This window comes from Cibotium barometz, chromosome 55 (assembly GCF_041138505.1).
Source record: "Cibotium barometz isolate CiBa-2024 chromosome 55, ASM4113850v1, whole genome shotgun sequence".
NCBI lineage: Eukaryota > Viridiplantae > Streptophyta > Polypodiopsida > Cyatheales > Cibotiaceae > Cibotium > Cibotium barometz.
The window spans coordinates 11560524-11576928 of record NC_141100.1 but is presented as its reverse complement, the minus strand read 5'-3'; the positions used below and the strand labels follow the sequence as shown (position 1 = coordinate 11576928).

Below are 16405 nucleotides of genomic sequence, written 5' to 3'. Positions count from 1 at the left end.
ATATGAAAGACCAACACAAAGGACTTGCATGGGGCCTCGTGCAAGGGCCCTATGTATACCTTTAAAGGTATGCTGGGATATTATATGAAATACCTAGACAAAGGACATTTTAGGTTCTTTTCTATGCATTGTATTTCCTCTATGCACGTCCTCTATACACTATGCATAGAGGCACATTTCCTATATGCACTCCACTATGCATTGTGTATGGCAGGGTTCGGGAAAAGACGGGTTCGCTTTAGCCTAGAACTTGTTCAACTTCGGGAAAATCCTTCTCAAATTCTTATGAGAGAAGGAAATAAAACCCTTTCAAATTTTACAAGTTTTAGTTATATTTTCTAAGTTCACATAGAAAATACCATCTCAAAAATAACAATTTCCTTCTCATTTAGTGGTGAAAAGGATTTAGTTCCTTTTCCCTAAAATTGTTTTCCCGAACCCTCATACACATCTATAGCATACTAGTTGTATACAGTTTACGAATAAGCTATCTGTAATGTGGTGTCGTTCGTCACTGGTGGAGGTCTTGCTGCAGGCCATTAATTAAGTTCTTTTCGGTGTATCTATCCTGCTGATTTAGTGTATCTATCCTTGCTAAGTTGGTGTGTCTGTCCTGCTTTAGTGTAAGGCATGCCATGGTGATTTGGTGTATCTATCCTTGTTGATTCGGTGTATCTATCCTTCGCACAGGTTCCATATCTTCACACAAAACAAGGGTCTTGGATCGAAGGACTCTCTGCTCATAAAAGGTATTATGTGGCTATGTATTCGAAGGGTACTCTCTGGCTGTTGTGTATTTTAATAAATTTTTAATTATTATTCAGCCTCTTTGGCCATCATCACTTATTATTCTTGATGCAGCTGGCCCACTAGTTCATCACTGGTGGAGGTCTTGCTGCAGGCCATTAATAAGTTCTTTTTGGTGTATTTATTCTGCTGATTTGGTGTATCTATCCTTGCTGATTTGGTGTATCTATCCTGCTGATTTGCTGCTTTTTTTTTTGTCTTTTTAAATAGTTATCTCTCTCTCTCTCTCTCTCTCTCTCTATATATATATATATATATATATATATATATATATATATATATATATATATATATATCTATCTATCTATCTATCTGTTAGCACTTTCATCCCCAGTTTCTGCTCTGTATGGTGCCCATTTGGTCCCCTTTTGCATGGCCCTTGTTTGTGGGCTGGCCACCCCTTTTTTAGTATTTTTCTGGGATTTTTCCCAGCCTTTCTGGCATTTTTCTAGGGAGCCATGTCCAACAGCTCCAGTCGGCCTGTTTCCATGCTCCAGTCGGCCAGCTCTTCCCCACTATAAATAGTGGGTGCTGGCCTCTCATTTTTCATAGAGTCTTGTAGTTATTTGCTCCCTCACTTATGAGACTATCACTGTCTCTTGCTTGGGACTGTTTTGGTTCAGTATATTCAGCATAGTTTGCTCCATATCTCTCTCTCTCTTGCACTCTCTGTTCAGCACATTCTAGTGCCACTCTGCTTCCGCTCTGTGCACTCTTTCATGGTATCATCGCTCTAGGTTTAGCAACCTTTCTGCTGCCCCAGATTCAGCCCTGTTTTCAGCACTTCTCCTCTGCGTTTTCTTCCAGATCCATAGCTTTTTGCTGCTGCGTTTTCTGGACAGCACTCTGCTGGTCGGTTCCTCTTCAGATTGGCTTCACCGATTCAGCCATCTGGCTCTTGGAGATCAGCGTTTCTTTGCCCACTTGGAGATTGGACTGCAGGCGGCCTGTTTTCTACAGGACAGCACTTCTTCATTGCTGCGTTTTCCTCTCCAGTGGTTCTTTCCCTTTGCAGAGGGGGCTTGTGGTGTTGCAGGCTTTGGTGGCACACTTGGTACCTGTGGAGGACACCTTTTTCAGAGATTGTGCATTTCTTGAGATTGAGCCCAAGCTCTTGTGATGGCTGCTCCCACTTCTCTTCATATGTTTGCAGAGTCTGCCAAGTTGGATGGTTCCAACTACACCCTATGGAAGGTGAAGGTGAAATCGGCCTTGCGTGGCGTGGATCTCTGGGATTGGCTTGTTACACCAGCCAATGCCACCCCTCCCACCCTTGCTTCCGGTGGTGTGACTCAGGCACATATTGATATTTGGCAGTCGAATGATCGACATGTTTTTTCCTTTCTGATGTTGAACTGTCAGGATGCTGTTCTCTCTCATGTGCGTACAGCTGATGCTGCACATGAAGTTTGGAAGGCTTTTGCAGATCTCTATGAGATTAAGTCTCCGGGTCGGATTTTGGCATTGGAAAAGCAACTTATGAACTTATCAGTTTCTGCGTTTCCATCTTTATCTGCTTTCATCTCGAAGATGAAAGATCTCCGGGACGAGCTTGCTGTTTGTGGCAAGGACATCTCCACAGAGGATATGGCTATTCGGCTGCTCTCCAAACTTCCAGAGAGGTTTGATGCATACTTTCAGTCTCTGGTTTCTTCTCCTCGTCCTGTTCCAGTTACTTGGGAGGATGTTCTCCCCTCCATTATGCAGATAGAGTCTCGCTTTGAGGAGCGGACTGGCACCTCCGGTGGCCCTGATGGAGCTTTGGCAGCACGAGATAAAGGGAAGTCTCAACAAAAGAAAGGTAAAGGGGGTTCTGACAAGAACTCCAAGGATTCCGATAAGGATAAAGACAACAAATCTTCAAAGAATAAAGACATTGAATGTCACTATTGTGGCAAGAAGGGTCACAAGTCACCCCAATGTCACAAGAAGAAGCGTGATGAAGCAGCAAAGAACTCTTCCTCAACGGCGGTGTCTCAACCCAAGAAGGATGATGGAATACTTCTCTTAGCAGGTACTCGGCGTATACTTGCTCTTGTGACTTCTCAGTCACGGTCTTGGATTGTTGATAGCGGTGCTACTGCTCATATGACACCCCATCGAGATTGGTTCGAGGACTTCACTGCCAGATCAGGCGAGATCACTCTGGGTGATTCTTCTTCTGTGCCAGTGCATGGTCATGGCACTATCCCCATCTTCCGTTCTGAAGAGGACAAGAGGTACTTCTCTGACGTTCTGTATATTCCAGATTTGGCTTTTAACCTTTTGTCAGTGAGTGCTCTTACAGCTCAGGGTGCGGAGGTGATCTTTTCTCGTTATGAGATTACCATTCGTGATAAAGCGACTGGTAGCATCTTGGCTCAGGGAGTCCAAGATAGTGGTCTCTACAAACTGACCGCTCTGCTTTCTTCTGGTGCTTCTTCTGCTCTTTGGCATGCTCGGTTTGGCCATTTGAGCTATCAGCTTCTACAGCGAGCTTCGAAGGATGGGTTGGTTGATGGATTACCAACCATCAAGGCTCCGTCTTCTCCTTGTTCCTCTTGTTTACAGGGGAAGCAGCACCGAGCCGCCTTTCCGAAGGAGGCGACACACAGATCTTCGACATCACTTGCTCTCATTCATGCAGACTTATGTGGTCCTATGAGTACCGCGTCTTTGAGTAAGGCGTTGTACATGCTCGTGATGGTGGATGATTTTACCAGATATACTTGGGTTTTCTTTCTGAAGACCAAGGATGAGACTTTTCATCACTTCTGTGATTGGAAAGCCGAGGTGGAAAAAGAGACCGGTCACTCGGTCAAGGCTCTCAGGACCGATGGAGGGGGTGAGTTTACATCCCAGGAGTTTAAGCAATATTGCAAGACACATGGCATTCGGAGACAGCTTACTACAGCATATACTCCATCTCAGAATGGAGTTGCCGAGAGGAAGAATAGGACCATTATGGAGATGGCCCGTGCTATGCTTGAGCATTCTTCATTACCTCGACGTTTCTGGGCTGAGGCGGCTTCCACTGCTGTCTACATTCAGAATAGGTCTCCTACTGCTGCTCTTCCCGACAAAACTCCATATGAGGCTTTCCATGGTGAGAAGCCCTCTGTTGTTCATTTCCGGATATTTGGATGTACTGCGTATGTTCATGTGCCTAAGGAGCACCGCTCCAAGTTGGACTCGAAGTCTCAGCGCATGACTTTTCTCGGATACAGCACTGTGTCCAAGGCATATCGTCTTTATGATCCTCAAGCCGGTAAAGTTATTGTGAGCCGTGATGTGGTGTTCGACGAGACTCCTACATCTTCAGAGGGGGGTGGTGAGCTTGGTGAGCTTCTTCTTCCTGCACCTCCTTCTCCTCCTCCTACTCATCCTCCTGCTCCCGCTGTTACTGTCACACCTCCAGCTGAGGATTCTCAGTCAGATGATGATGACCCTGCTCCTCCTCCGGCGAGTTCGAGCAGATCTGTACCTGGTTGGTATTATCAGACAGTTCGTGACTCTGGGTTACGTGAGCTTCCTTCTGCTCCTCCGCCTGGTTCTCTTCGGCGTTCTTCCAGAGTTACAGGGAAACAAATTCATGAGGGCAACATGTTTGTTAATTATGCTCTTATGTCTACAATCATTAATGGTCCTTCTGATCCCACTTCTGTAGACGAGGCTCTTTCACATGAGTCTTGGCGTCATGCTATGCAGACAGAGCTGGATGCTATTGAACGGAATGGCACTTGGATTTTGGTGCCTCGGCCTCTGCAGCGTAAGGTGATTGGTGTGCGTTGGATTTTCAAATCAAAGTTCCGAGCTGATGGCAGCTTGGACAAGCACAAGGCGAGGTTGGTTGCCAAGGGTTATGCTCAGCGCCCTGGTGTCGACTTCGATGAGACTTTCGCTCCAACGGCCCGGATGACTACCATTCGTACCGTTCTTGCACTTGCAGGACATCATAGATGGCCCGTTTTCCAGATGGACGTCAAGTCGGCTTTCTTGAATGGAGAGCTTACACAGGAGGTTTATGTTGATCAGCCGCCAGGATTTGTTGTTCCGGGCAAACAGGATCATGTGTACCGGCTGAAGAAGGCTTTATATGGTCTAAAGCAGGCTCCGCGGGCTTGGTACCAGCGGATTGATGAGTTCTTTCAGAAGCTCGGCCTGCGCCGTTCTCATGCAGATTCGAACCTTTATATCCTCCTTGAGAGGGGGTTGATTGTTATCATTGTGGTCTATGTTGATGACCTCATCTTTACAGGTTCTTATTCTGTGCGGATCCGTTCTGTTATGGATGCTTTGGAGACAGAGTTTGAGATGACGGATCTGGGCCTCTTGCACTATTTTCTTGGCTTTGAGATTTGGCAGACCTCGAAGGGCATTTTCTTCTCTCAGCAGAAGTACACTCGGGAGATTCTCGACAGATTTCAGATGACTGGGTGCAAACCAGTATCTTCTCCTTTGGATATTGGTGAGAAGCTTTCTTCACTTGATGCTTCTCCAGGGACTGATCAGGGACAGTATCGGGTTCTCGTCGGTTGTTTGGTATGGTTGACCTACTCCCGATTGGACATATGCTTCGCAGTCAGTTTATTGAGTTCCTTCTCATCCAAACCCCGTCAGCAGCATTGGCGGTGTGCTCTCAGAGTTCTTCGGTACTTACGTGGCACTCTGGATTTTGGCATCTTTTATGGCCAAGGACGCACTCTTGTTGGATGGTCTGACTCAGACTGGGCTGGAGATCCAGATACACGGCGTTCGACCACTGGTTGTGTTTTTTCACTTGGGTCTGGAGCCATTTCTTGGAGCAGTAAAAAGCAGCCTACTGTGGCGCTTTCCTCTACCGAGGCGGAGTACCGTGCAGTTTGCTATGCTGCATGTGAGGCGATATGGTTGCGGAGATTATTGGAGGAGCTTGGCTGTCCTCCTACCGGATCTACTCTTCTTTGGTGTGACAATCAGAGTTGCATCGCCATCGCCAAGAACCCTGTGTTTCATGCTCGTACGAAACACATTGAGATTCAGTATCACTATGTTCGTGAACGGGTTCTTGCTGGAGATTTGCGTTTGGAGTATTGTCCTTCCGCGGAGAATGCTGCAGATTTGTTCACCAAGCCGGTTTCTCAGGCTTCCTTGGCTCCTCATCTTCGGATTCTCGGAGTTTGTTCAGCATCTGGTGCTGAGAGGGGGTGTTAGCACTTTCATCCCCAGTTTCTGCTCTGTATGGTGCCCATTTGGTCCCCTTTTGCATGGCCCTTGTTTGTGGGCTGGCCACCCCTTTTTTAGTATTTTTCTGGGATTTTTCCCAGCCTTTCTGGCATTTTTCTAGGGAGCCATGTCCAACAGCTCCAGTCGGCCTGTTTCCATGCTCCAGTCGGCCAGCTCTTCCCCACTATAAATAGTGGGTGCTGGCCTCTCATTTTTCATAGAGTCTTGTAGTTATTTGCTCCCTCACTTATGAGACTATCACTGTCTCTTGCTTGGGACTGTTTTGGTTCAGTATATTCAGCATAGTTTGCTCCATATCTCTCTCTCTCTTGCACTCTCTGTTCAGCACATTCTAGTGCCACTCTGCTTCCGCTCTGTGCACTCTTTCACTATCTTCCTCCCTGCATTTGTTGATATACTTGCTAATACATGGTCAACATTCATGAGCTGGTCTGTTTCATAATATTTTACAGTGCCTTAATTTATCTATTGCATTCTTGCTTCGGTGTGTATGCTTAGGAATCCAAAACGCTAATGGACTCCTACCAATCTTCTCAGCCCTTTGAAGAGTATGATGAAATGTTCCAATCCCAACAACCCAATGTCATGGATACCCAATCTTCACAACACTCTTGGGCTCCACCCTCTTTTTCATTGAGCCATGGAGGCTCAATGACTCCATCCCCAGTAGCAAGACCTAAAGCCTCTAGCAGATCCCGAGCTGTGTGAAGGTGCGAAGGAGAGCAGGTTGCTATATATATCGATGGTTGCAACCTTTCAGCATGGCGGCGGGAGAAATGAAGGGCATCGCCACGTGGCATGTTTTGATGGAGGTTTGGTTCGTGGGCAGCCTGTAACACCCGGAAATGGAAAGGGGTTTGTTGGCTCCAGTCAGCACACATGTGAGTGCTGCCTGTGCATGGGCGTGGTCACAATGTGAAACATTTTCGGACGGGCGGGTGATTTAAATCTAATGATTGGTTGGGATTCACATTTTCGTGGGCTTGCACCATAGTGTGTAAACGCTATGGTGGAAACACCCTTAGTACATATACTACACCGATGCAAAATTGCGAAAGCCTCGCCCGGCTGTTGTGCCATATTCTAGTCCGGAGAGCTGCCTGCTTCAGCGGGTGCTCTGTAACTTCTATTATATCCGCCATTGCAGCCCCGAGAGCCTCCAGGAATACTTCCACAATCATCCAAGGTATGTGCTTCTTCTGGCTGAGAGAGAGAGAGAGAGCCATTACATTGATTTACGTGTGTGTATGTCTGAGCGAGATCTTTTCGCGCCATAGCCAATGTTGGGGTAAAGGCATAATGCCCACCCTTATAGTGTGTACAAGCCCATAAGTTATAGTACATAGTACACTTAGTACTTTTAATGTACTAAGTGCACTATGTGTACTAGTGCAATATACATGTGTGATAGGGGAGTCACACACTCACATTCTTGATGAGTTGACTTATCCCCACAACTCTCTCTCTCTCTCTCTCCCTTGCTTCTCTGTGTGTATGTCTCCCACATGAAACTCTAACCCTATTTCTCTCTCCCATTCAACTGGTATCAGAGCCTGCATGTACTGTACGGACCTGCGTGCTGCATCAGAACTGCTCGCCTGTGTGTGCTGCGTGGGCAGAATCTCTTGTAGGTGCTAAAGCACATGTGAAGCTGCCTTGTAACCCTGTCGTAGGCAGTGTGACAATTGCAGCAGAGCTCGCAGCAGGTGAGGAGCTAAATTCCGCTAGCAAGCAGGTCGTGGCAAAAGGTAGCTAAGCAAGTTGCCCAGCCAACCAGGCGCAGCCAGGTGCCTACAGCAGCCAGGCGGACACGTAAGCCAAGGGCACGGAGGCAGGCGAGCGAGTAGGAAGAGCAGCAATACGTGAGCGTTGGGCGTTCAACTGGCTACTAGGCGGATAGGCGAAGGCAGCAAGCAGGCGTGAGCGAGTACCCGTAGCGAACCATTAGTGCGAAAGGAAGGGCAGCATGAAGTACGCGCTATCCATCCGCCGGGCAGCCCCAGCTCTGCATCGCTTCACGCGCTCTTTCGCCTTCGTGGGAACCCAAGTTGACACGGACGCCACCATCCACATCCAGAAGGCCCGCACGTGGGAGAAAAGCTCCACCACTCCTTTGCGTGAGATTTTTGAGAGCTTTTCAGCAAAATGCTGCATTTGCCCATCGCCAACCCCACAGTGAGAGACAAGGCGAAAGAGGGATTCAGGTCTTCTTTCCTCTTCCAGCATCAACACACGTGCAGCACCCTTTCTGCAGCAGCATCAGCAAACCCCCTTTCCTGCAACAAAAAATCAAAAAAAATTAAGAGGTATTTGTCTTCAATTTTGGGAATTTCTTATCAATTCAATCAATTGAGCAGGTACAGGTGCCGAATTGCTCAATTTTTGAGCGAAATTGGCAAAATTGGGTGACATTGGTCACAATCAGGATCAATTTGCAGGAAATTGGATGTCGAAATTTGGGGTTTTTGATGTAATTGTGCAATTAAGCAGTCATACATGCTGTATGATGTGAGAAATCGCACATTTGGGCAAAATTGCAGCAAATTGCAGTGCAAATCAAGGGGCTTTTGTGCCGATTGGATTGATTTGCATGCAGGCAATTGCATTTGATGCTTTGGGCAATGTGTTGATGCCTGTCAAGCACTCAATGTGCCTGTAAATCAAGGGGCTTTCATGTATTGGATGTATATGTGGCCAGGGGGAAGCACCGTGAAGACTCTGGATGCCTTCATGTGCGTCAATGTACCATGTATGATCAGCAATTGATCTTAAATCAAGGGGTTTTTCAAGATCGTATGCTTGTTGAGCTTGGCAAAGCAGCAGGCAAGACATTTATGCCTTGAATCCTCAGAAATCAGCTTGCAGTCAAGGGGCTTTTGCCCAATTGTTATTCGGAACTGTTGTATGCAGTGTTCGGGACTGTAAAAGTCTGATTTTCACTCATTTGGACAGCCAGGAGAGCATTTATTGCTACTGTACCTGCTGGTACAGATTTGGTACAGCTTTGTACAAGTTTTGGCATGGCTGTACATTGATTTGAGTGAGGAAAAGGTTCAATTTCAGCTGTTGTACTTGTCGGTACAGGTTTGGTACATCATTGGTGAGCACTTAGTACTGCTGTATAGTACTTTGGAAGGGCAACAGAGCACATTTAAGGTGCTGTCCTAAATCTGCAGCAACCAGATTTTGGTGATTTCATCACATACAGTGGGAGAAAAGTTGCATTTGTGCTTCCGCAGTGGGAGATAAAGCTTGGGAGAATAACTGTGAGCACTTTGTGTGCTTTTGGTGCAGTGTTTGCACATTTTGCAGGGAGTCAGGCATTGACAGGTTGCATATTGCTATGGCAACCACAGGTGAGAGCTCTTCATTGCTTCACATCAAGAAGCTTGAAGGCTTATTTGGCAAACCCAGTGCTATAATGTGTTGCTCCAGAAGAAGCAACACAAGCCTATCAAAGAAAGGGGTGTAAAGCCCGCTTCTCTTACTGCTGAAGAGTGGGAAGACATGGATGAGCTGGCAAGATCTACTATCATGTTGTCTGTGTCAGACTCTTTACTTTTCAGCATTCGTGAAGAGAAGACAGCTTGGGGAATGTGGCAGAGATTGCAGGACTTGTATGCCCCGCAAAGTGCCTCAAGCAAAGTGTATTGGTTGAAGAAACTCATAGGTCTTCAGATGAAGGAAGGGGCGTCTATGGCAGCCACCTCAATGAGTTTAATGGTATTGTCAGCCAAGTTATAAATCAAAAGTTGGCAATGGACGATGAGTTCAAAGCCACCTTTCTTTTATGCACTTTGCCAGAGAGTTGGGACACATTCAGGACAGCCACTAGCAATTCGAATGCTATGCTGTCATATGCAGATGTTGAGGGTGCTCTTCTTCAAGAAGAGATGAACAAGAAAAACAACTCTGTTGGAAAGTCCAATGCAATGAATGCATGTGGGAGATCCCAGCAAAGGGGTAAAAGCCAAGAACGGGGAAGGAGCAAGTCCCGCTCTAAAAAGGACTTGGAATGCCATTATTGTGGCAAGAAGGGACACATTAAAAAGCAATGCTACAAATGGAAAAATGATCAAAAGGAAAAGGGAAAAGGCAAAGACAAAGACAAAGATGAAGCCAAAGATGTAAAGCCAAAGGGCAAAAGTGGAGTCAAGATTGAAGAAATCAATGTGTCACATGCAGGTGACAGTGAGGATGAGGTCCTATTTACGTCTTCACTTGATGCCCATTCACTTCTTACAGGTGGTCATGGTATGCACTCATGGATCATTGATTCAGGTGCCTCCTTTCATGTCACAGGTTGCAGAGACTTGTTTGTCAGGTATACTGCTGGCAATGAAGGAGTGGTTTATTTGGGTGATAACCATGCATGCAAGATTCTTGGTAGAGGTGATGTGAGGCTTGTGTTTTCAGATGGCTCACAGCTTATGCTCCATGATGTCAGGCATGTGCCTGAGATCAAGAAGAATCTGCTTTCTACTGGACAGCTTGATGATGCTGATTATGTTACCACATTTGGTCGTGGAAAGTGGAAAATTAGTAAGGGCTCACTGGTTGTTGCCAGAGGCTCTAAGGTGGACACTCTTTACTTCATGCATGCAGGTGTTTGTCACCATGCTAATGTAAATGCAACCGAGCTGCCGGAAATCTCTATGTGGCATAGCTGGTTGGGACACACGAGTGTCAAAGGAATGGAGCAATTGTCTCGTTTGGGTTACTTGCCTTCTCTAAAGTTCTCAAGTTTTCAGTTTTGTGAGCATTGTATATATGGTAGGCAACTACAGTGCCCCCACAAGAAAGCTCTTGGACAGAAAGATGCTCAGTTAGAGCTTGTGTATACAGATGTATGTGAGATGCCTCAGCTTTCTTTGGGAGGGGCAAAATATTTTGTGTCTTTTATAGATGATGCCACACGCAAGGTGTGGGTCTATCCTCTTCGTTTGAAGAGTGATACATTCTCAGTGTTTCAGAAGTTTGTTGCTCATGTTGAGAATCAAACAGGCAAAACACTGAAGGCTTTGCGTTCCGACAATGGTGGAGAGTATATGTCCAAACAGTTTCAGGACTTTTGTGATGCTAAAGGCATCAAGAGGGAGCTCTCTACTCCTTATGATCCTCCACAAAACGGGACAGCAGAGAGGATGAACAGGACCATTCAGGAGAAGGTCCGTTCTATGTTGTCACATGCTGCATTACCTCATGGTTTTTGGGCTGAAGCTGTTATGACAGCCGTTCATCCTATAAACAGGTCACCTAACATGAGGCTTGGTGGGAAAGTGCCAGAAGAAGTATGGACAGGGAAGCCTCCGTCATACAAGCACTTGAGAGTGTTTGGTTGCGTTGCGTACGTGCACATACGCAGGGAAATGCGCACCAAACTTGATCCTAAGTCTCACAAATGCATATTCCTAGGATATGGTGACAGAGGTGAAATGGGGTATAGACTTTGGGATCCCGTGAATAGAAAGATTATACGCAGCAATGATGTCATTTTTGATGAAACATGCATGTATAAGGAGCCTGCAAGGCAACAGGAGCCTGGCAGAGTCATCTTTGATGATGATGGACATCATGGACAACAACCAAGGGCTGTAAATCAGCCATTACAGCAGGAAAACCAGCCCTTAAATGGTGCTGAAAATGGTCCAAATGGACAGCCAGAGATGGCAGAAGATATCCCTATGGATATGCCACAGTTAGAGGAAATACCGGGCATGATATTTCAGCCTTATGGCATGGAACAGGAGCCACCAATGGGTGATATGCAGGCTGGACAGCAACCTGCAAATGATGGTCATTGGGTACGGAGGTCCACAAGACCCTCCAGAGCCCCTGACAGGTTTGTTCCAGGGGTTGACTACTTGATGCTCACTGACTGTGGGGAGCCCTCATGTTACAAAGAGGCTTTACAGAGGGCAGACAAGGCTCTTTGGGAGCGTGCCATGAAGTCAGAGATGGATTCTCTGCACAAAAATGGAACATGGAAGTTGGTGCATTTGCCTGCAGGCAAGAAGGTTTTGCCATGCAAGTGGGTTTATAGGCTCAAAGTTGCACCTGATGCAAAGCCAAGATACAAAGCCAGGTTAGTGGCTAAGGGCTTCAAGCAGGACTATGGTGTGGACTTTGAGGAGATCTTCTCTCCAGTGGTCAAAATGACCACACTTAGAGCTGTGTTAGCTTTGGTTGCACATGATGATCTGGACTTAATTCAGATGGATGTGAAGACTGCTTTTCTTCACGGTGATCTCCATGAGGAGATATATATGCAACAGCCAGAGGGTTATGCAGTAAGTGGAAAGGAGAAGCTTGTATGCAAGCTGAAAAAGAGTCTTTATGGGCTCAAACAGGCACCAAGGGAATGGTATCATAAATTTGATACATTCATGAAATCCCAGGATTTCAGGAGAAGTGACATTGATCATTGCTTATACACCAAGAAAGCTTTGGATGGCAGTCTATTGATCCTCATCTTGTATGTTGATGATATGTTGATTGCCGGGAAATCTCGTAAAGAGATGGATGCCTTGAAGAAGAGGCTGCATCAGACCTTTGATATGAAGGATTTGGGTGATGCAAATCACATCTTGGGTATGCGGATACTTCGGGACAGAAATCAGCATGTGTTGTATTTGTCTCAGAAGGAATACATTGGCAAAGTTTTGCAGAGGTTCAATATGGACGGGGAGAAGAAGACTAGTACTCCTTTGCCTCCATATGTGAAACTCAGTGCTATGGACAGCCCACATTCAGATAGTGCAGGGCTGATATGGCCAAGATTCCGTATGCTTCAGCTTGTGGCAGTCTCATGTATGCCATGGTTGCTACTAGGCCGGACATTGCATTTGCAGTGGGAGTGGTTTCTAGATACATGGCCAACCCTGGCAAGAAGCATTGGGAAGCAGTGAAAGGTGTCATGAGATACCTGAAGGGCACACAGGATATGTGCATATGTTTTGGCAAACAGGATGCATTAGTGCATGGTTATACGGATTCGGATTATGCCGGTCATCCAGATAACCGGAAGTCTACTACCGGTTATGTGCTTACATTCACAGGAGGTGCTGTGTCATGGATATCCAGGATGCAGAAGTGCACAGCCTTATCTACTACAGAGGCCGAGTATATTGCAGCCACAAAGGCTTGCAAGGAGGCATTATGGCTATCTCGGTTAGTGGTTGATTTGGGCTATACAGGGGATATTCCATTGTTGCATTGTGATAGTCAGAGTGCCATCCAGTTGGCAAAGAACCCTGTCTTTCATGCAAAGACGAAGCATGTGGATGTGAAGTATCACTTCATCAGAGAGGTGATAGAGAACAAGCAAATTCAGCTTGTTAAGATTCATACGGATGACAACCCAGCTGATCTGTTGACAAAGAGTTTGCCTTCGGAGCGGTTTGCTCATTGCAGACACTTGATGGGCATTGGATGAGGCCAGTTTCAGCCTTGATATGGCCTTGTATATTATCATGTACATGCTGATTTTTCTTTTCCTTTACTTAAGGGGCACTTTGCCTTTAAGTGGGAGGTTGTTGGGGTAAAGGCATAATGCCCACCCTTATAGTGTGTACAAGCCCATAAGTTATAGTACATAGTACACTTAGTACTTTTAATGTACTAAGTGCACTATGTGTACTAGTGCAATATACATGTGTGATAGGGGAGCCACACACTCACATTCTTGATGAGTTACTTATCCCCACAACTCTCTCTCTCTCTCTCTCTCCCTTGCTTCTCTGTGTGTATGTCTCCCACATGAAACTCTAACCCTATTTCTCTCTCCCATTCAGCCAAGCCAATGACTCTCTTGACTCACTGAGAGACACAATTACTCAGGATTTTCACATCCGTTTTACAACAAATGTGAGGGAAAGACACTCATAGCTTCGAGTGCAAAATGATCAAAATTATTTCAAGTACAAAGATTCTCTCTTCTTGTCAGGGGGGAAAAAATCTCTGCGGGAGGCCACGTCGTTCCACAAGATGGTGATCTTATGTATACTGATAAAGAGCATGTTGATAATGTTAACACCATGTAGCTATACCTCTTAATCACACCTTAAATAGGTTGGTAGCTTTTGTGTTAATACAATGCATTCAAATATTTATAGCTAGCAAAATCTTATAAACACTCTTAGTTTCTAAGCCCTAGAGTCTTAAGGCTTTTTACACAGCTCTTATCTTTACTAAGGGTCAACAATGCAAAGGGAGATTTACTTTACTTTGATGGAGGTTTCTATTATTTAAGCCACTATTGCATGATTCTACAGGTATATATATACCTAACGTAATTGTTGAGTTGAAGAAGGCTGCATATGGCTAGTTGATTGATCTCTAAATGTTGTCACTAGGCTCAAATCTATTTGGAGCTAATAACATGGTACGAATGCTGCTGCTGATTAGCGGAATAATGGCCCCGCTATAACAAGGCGGTGACATAGCTCTCAAAAAATGTCACAAGGCAGACATTGCCCATTGTCACAAATGTTTGTATTATGTACAATGAAAATGTTTACAACTGAATTTCAAGTACGAAATAATAACGAAAATGTTGATCCTTGATCTTCAGCTCAACACAGGGGATGTAGATCTCACTTGACTAGCCCATAGTCACAGGGGACGGAAGGGACGAACTGTTGGAACGGAGGGACGCCGAGTCGGGACGGTTCAGGAACGGGGACGGCAGGGGACGGTCGGACGTCCCCTTGGAGGCGTCCCTCACAAGGGACGGTGAAGGGGACGGCAATAGGAACGGGGACGGTTGTGAGGGATGGCAGTAGGAACGGGGACGGCAGGGAGCCATTCTAGTCATGGGCCTTTAGCCTTGGCCCATAGGCCTTGAGCCTTTGAGGCTTTGGGCCTTGGCCTCTCTCTTGCCTCCCTGAGCCCTCTCACACTTCAAGCTTTATCTTCACACACACACACACTCTCTCTCCCTCAAGCGGCAAGCCTCAAGGGCCAAGGTCTCAAGTTTCAAGCTCTCACACAAGCAAGCTGTAGCCTCTCAAGACACACACTCTCCCTCACACACACTCTCTCTCAAGCTTCACACACACACACACCCCCCCCCCACCCATCCTCACACTCAAGTTCTCCCTCAACTTTCAAGGCTCAAGCCTCACTCACTCACTCTCTCTCTCTCTCTCTCTCTCAAGCTATCAAGTGACAAGGAGGCATCCATCATCCATGGCATCCTCCTCGTGGCAGTGGCTCTTCAAGTTCCAACTACCCGTAGAAGGACGACGGGATGGACATGGTGGGATGAGGTCAATCACACCCCATCCCCTCATGGAGGTGGTGCACAGCCATGGACATGCAAGCTTTGCCCGTATAGGCGAGTGGGTGGTCCTGACAAAGTAATTTTTAAGTGCCGTTCCTACCCCCGTCCCCGTTCCCTACATATAGCCGTCCCCTGTCCCGTCCCCCGTTACCGTCCCCCGTCCCTTGTGACTATGGACTAGCCTCACGTCATAGAAATGCTCCATAAAGGCTGAATCGCTTGATAGAAAATTTTCATGTGCACACTTTCTCGAGTGTGACCTGTGGACATGTTTCTACCCATTGGCCAGCTCACAGGTTGAGTACGTGGCGAGGTTCATGTGTATGTAAGGGCTGTTGTGCTAGTTAATTGTAATATATTCCAGGCATCCAACGAGTAGTAAGTGTGGATAGAGCTATTGGATTATTGTGTAAACACACTTAGTTGGACATTATTATTAGGTTTGGTAAGCCAACTCACCAACATAGGACACTATAAATCGGAGTCTAGGCCTTAGATATGTGCATTCATTGATCGGTCAATCTTCATCGAGTCATTGAGAGCTCAAGAGCTGTGCTACCATTAAGTATCTATATTTAGCATTGGATATACTTCATGTTAGTAATACATGGTAGATTAGGTCATCTCTCTCTACTATGTATTGAGCATGAAGAAGAAGCGGTTTGTTGCATGGGTTTAAGTCTTTGATTAGGCGCTAATCACAATCAATCAATCATAAACATGCTTCTGCAACCACCCATGTTACTTTGGTATTAGAGCATTAGCTTTTGACGGAAGAAGGCTGCAATTTTTTTCTCTCATAAGGGCATGGAGATCCATTGTGAAGAACCTCATCATCATTAGTGTTTCCACTTAGGTTTGCGTTTTGCATCTGGGTTGCGTAAATTCTGTAATAACAGATAGCTCTTGTGTGTGCAAGGGGCGCTCAACCAAAGGGCAAGAAAGAGAGCCAAACACACCAAGTAGAGGGCGAATAGTGAAAGCAAGCAAGGTGGCTTGTTGGTGCTTCAAACACGGCTAGACAGGAGTGGAAGAAGGTGCATCAAGGGGGGTCTAGTGGTGGGCAATTAAAGGCTTGATTTGGGAGATCTTAAGGTTGGCTAGATTCAG

The 16405-nt window shown here is 46.1% G+C and overlaps 1 protein-coding gene across 11 annotated transcripts in view; it reads left to right on the top strand.

Moving 5' to 3' along the window:
- The first annotated feature begins 391 nt into the window (after positions 1–391).
- Positions 392–16405, top strand: part of LOC147607374 (uncharacterized) — a 61642-nt gene continuing 45628 nt past the window's right edge. For 2 of the 11 annotated variants that reach the window (XM_086790293.1, XM_086790289.1), the window contains exons 1-2: positions 413–559; positions 691–749. Coding sequence is in view for 3 of the 11 variants with exons in the window: in XM_086790283.1 (XP_086646409.1) it covers positions 7054–7198 (145 nt within the window). In the remaining 8 variants the exon portion in view is untranslated. Of the gene's footprint in view, positions 750–6510; positions 7199–16405 lie in introns of all 11 variants that reach the window. The other 9 variants (XM_086790283.1, XM_086790282.1, XM_086790292.1 and 6 more) reach the window with 9 other exon arrangements.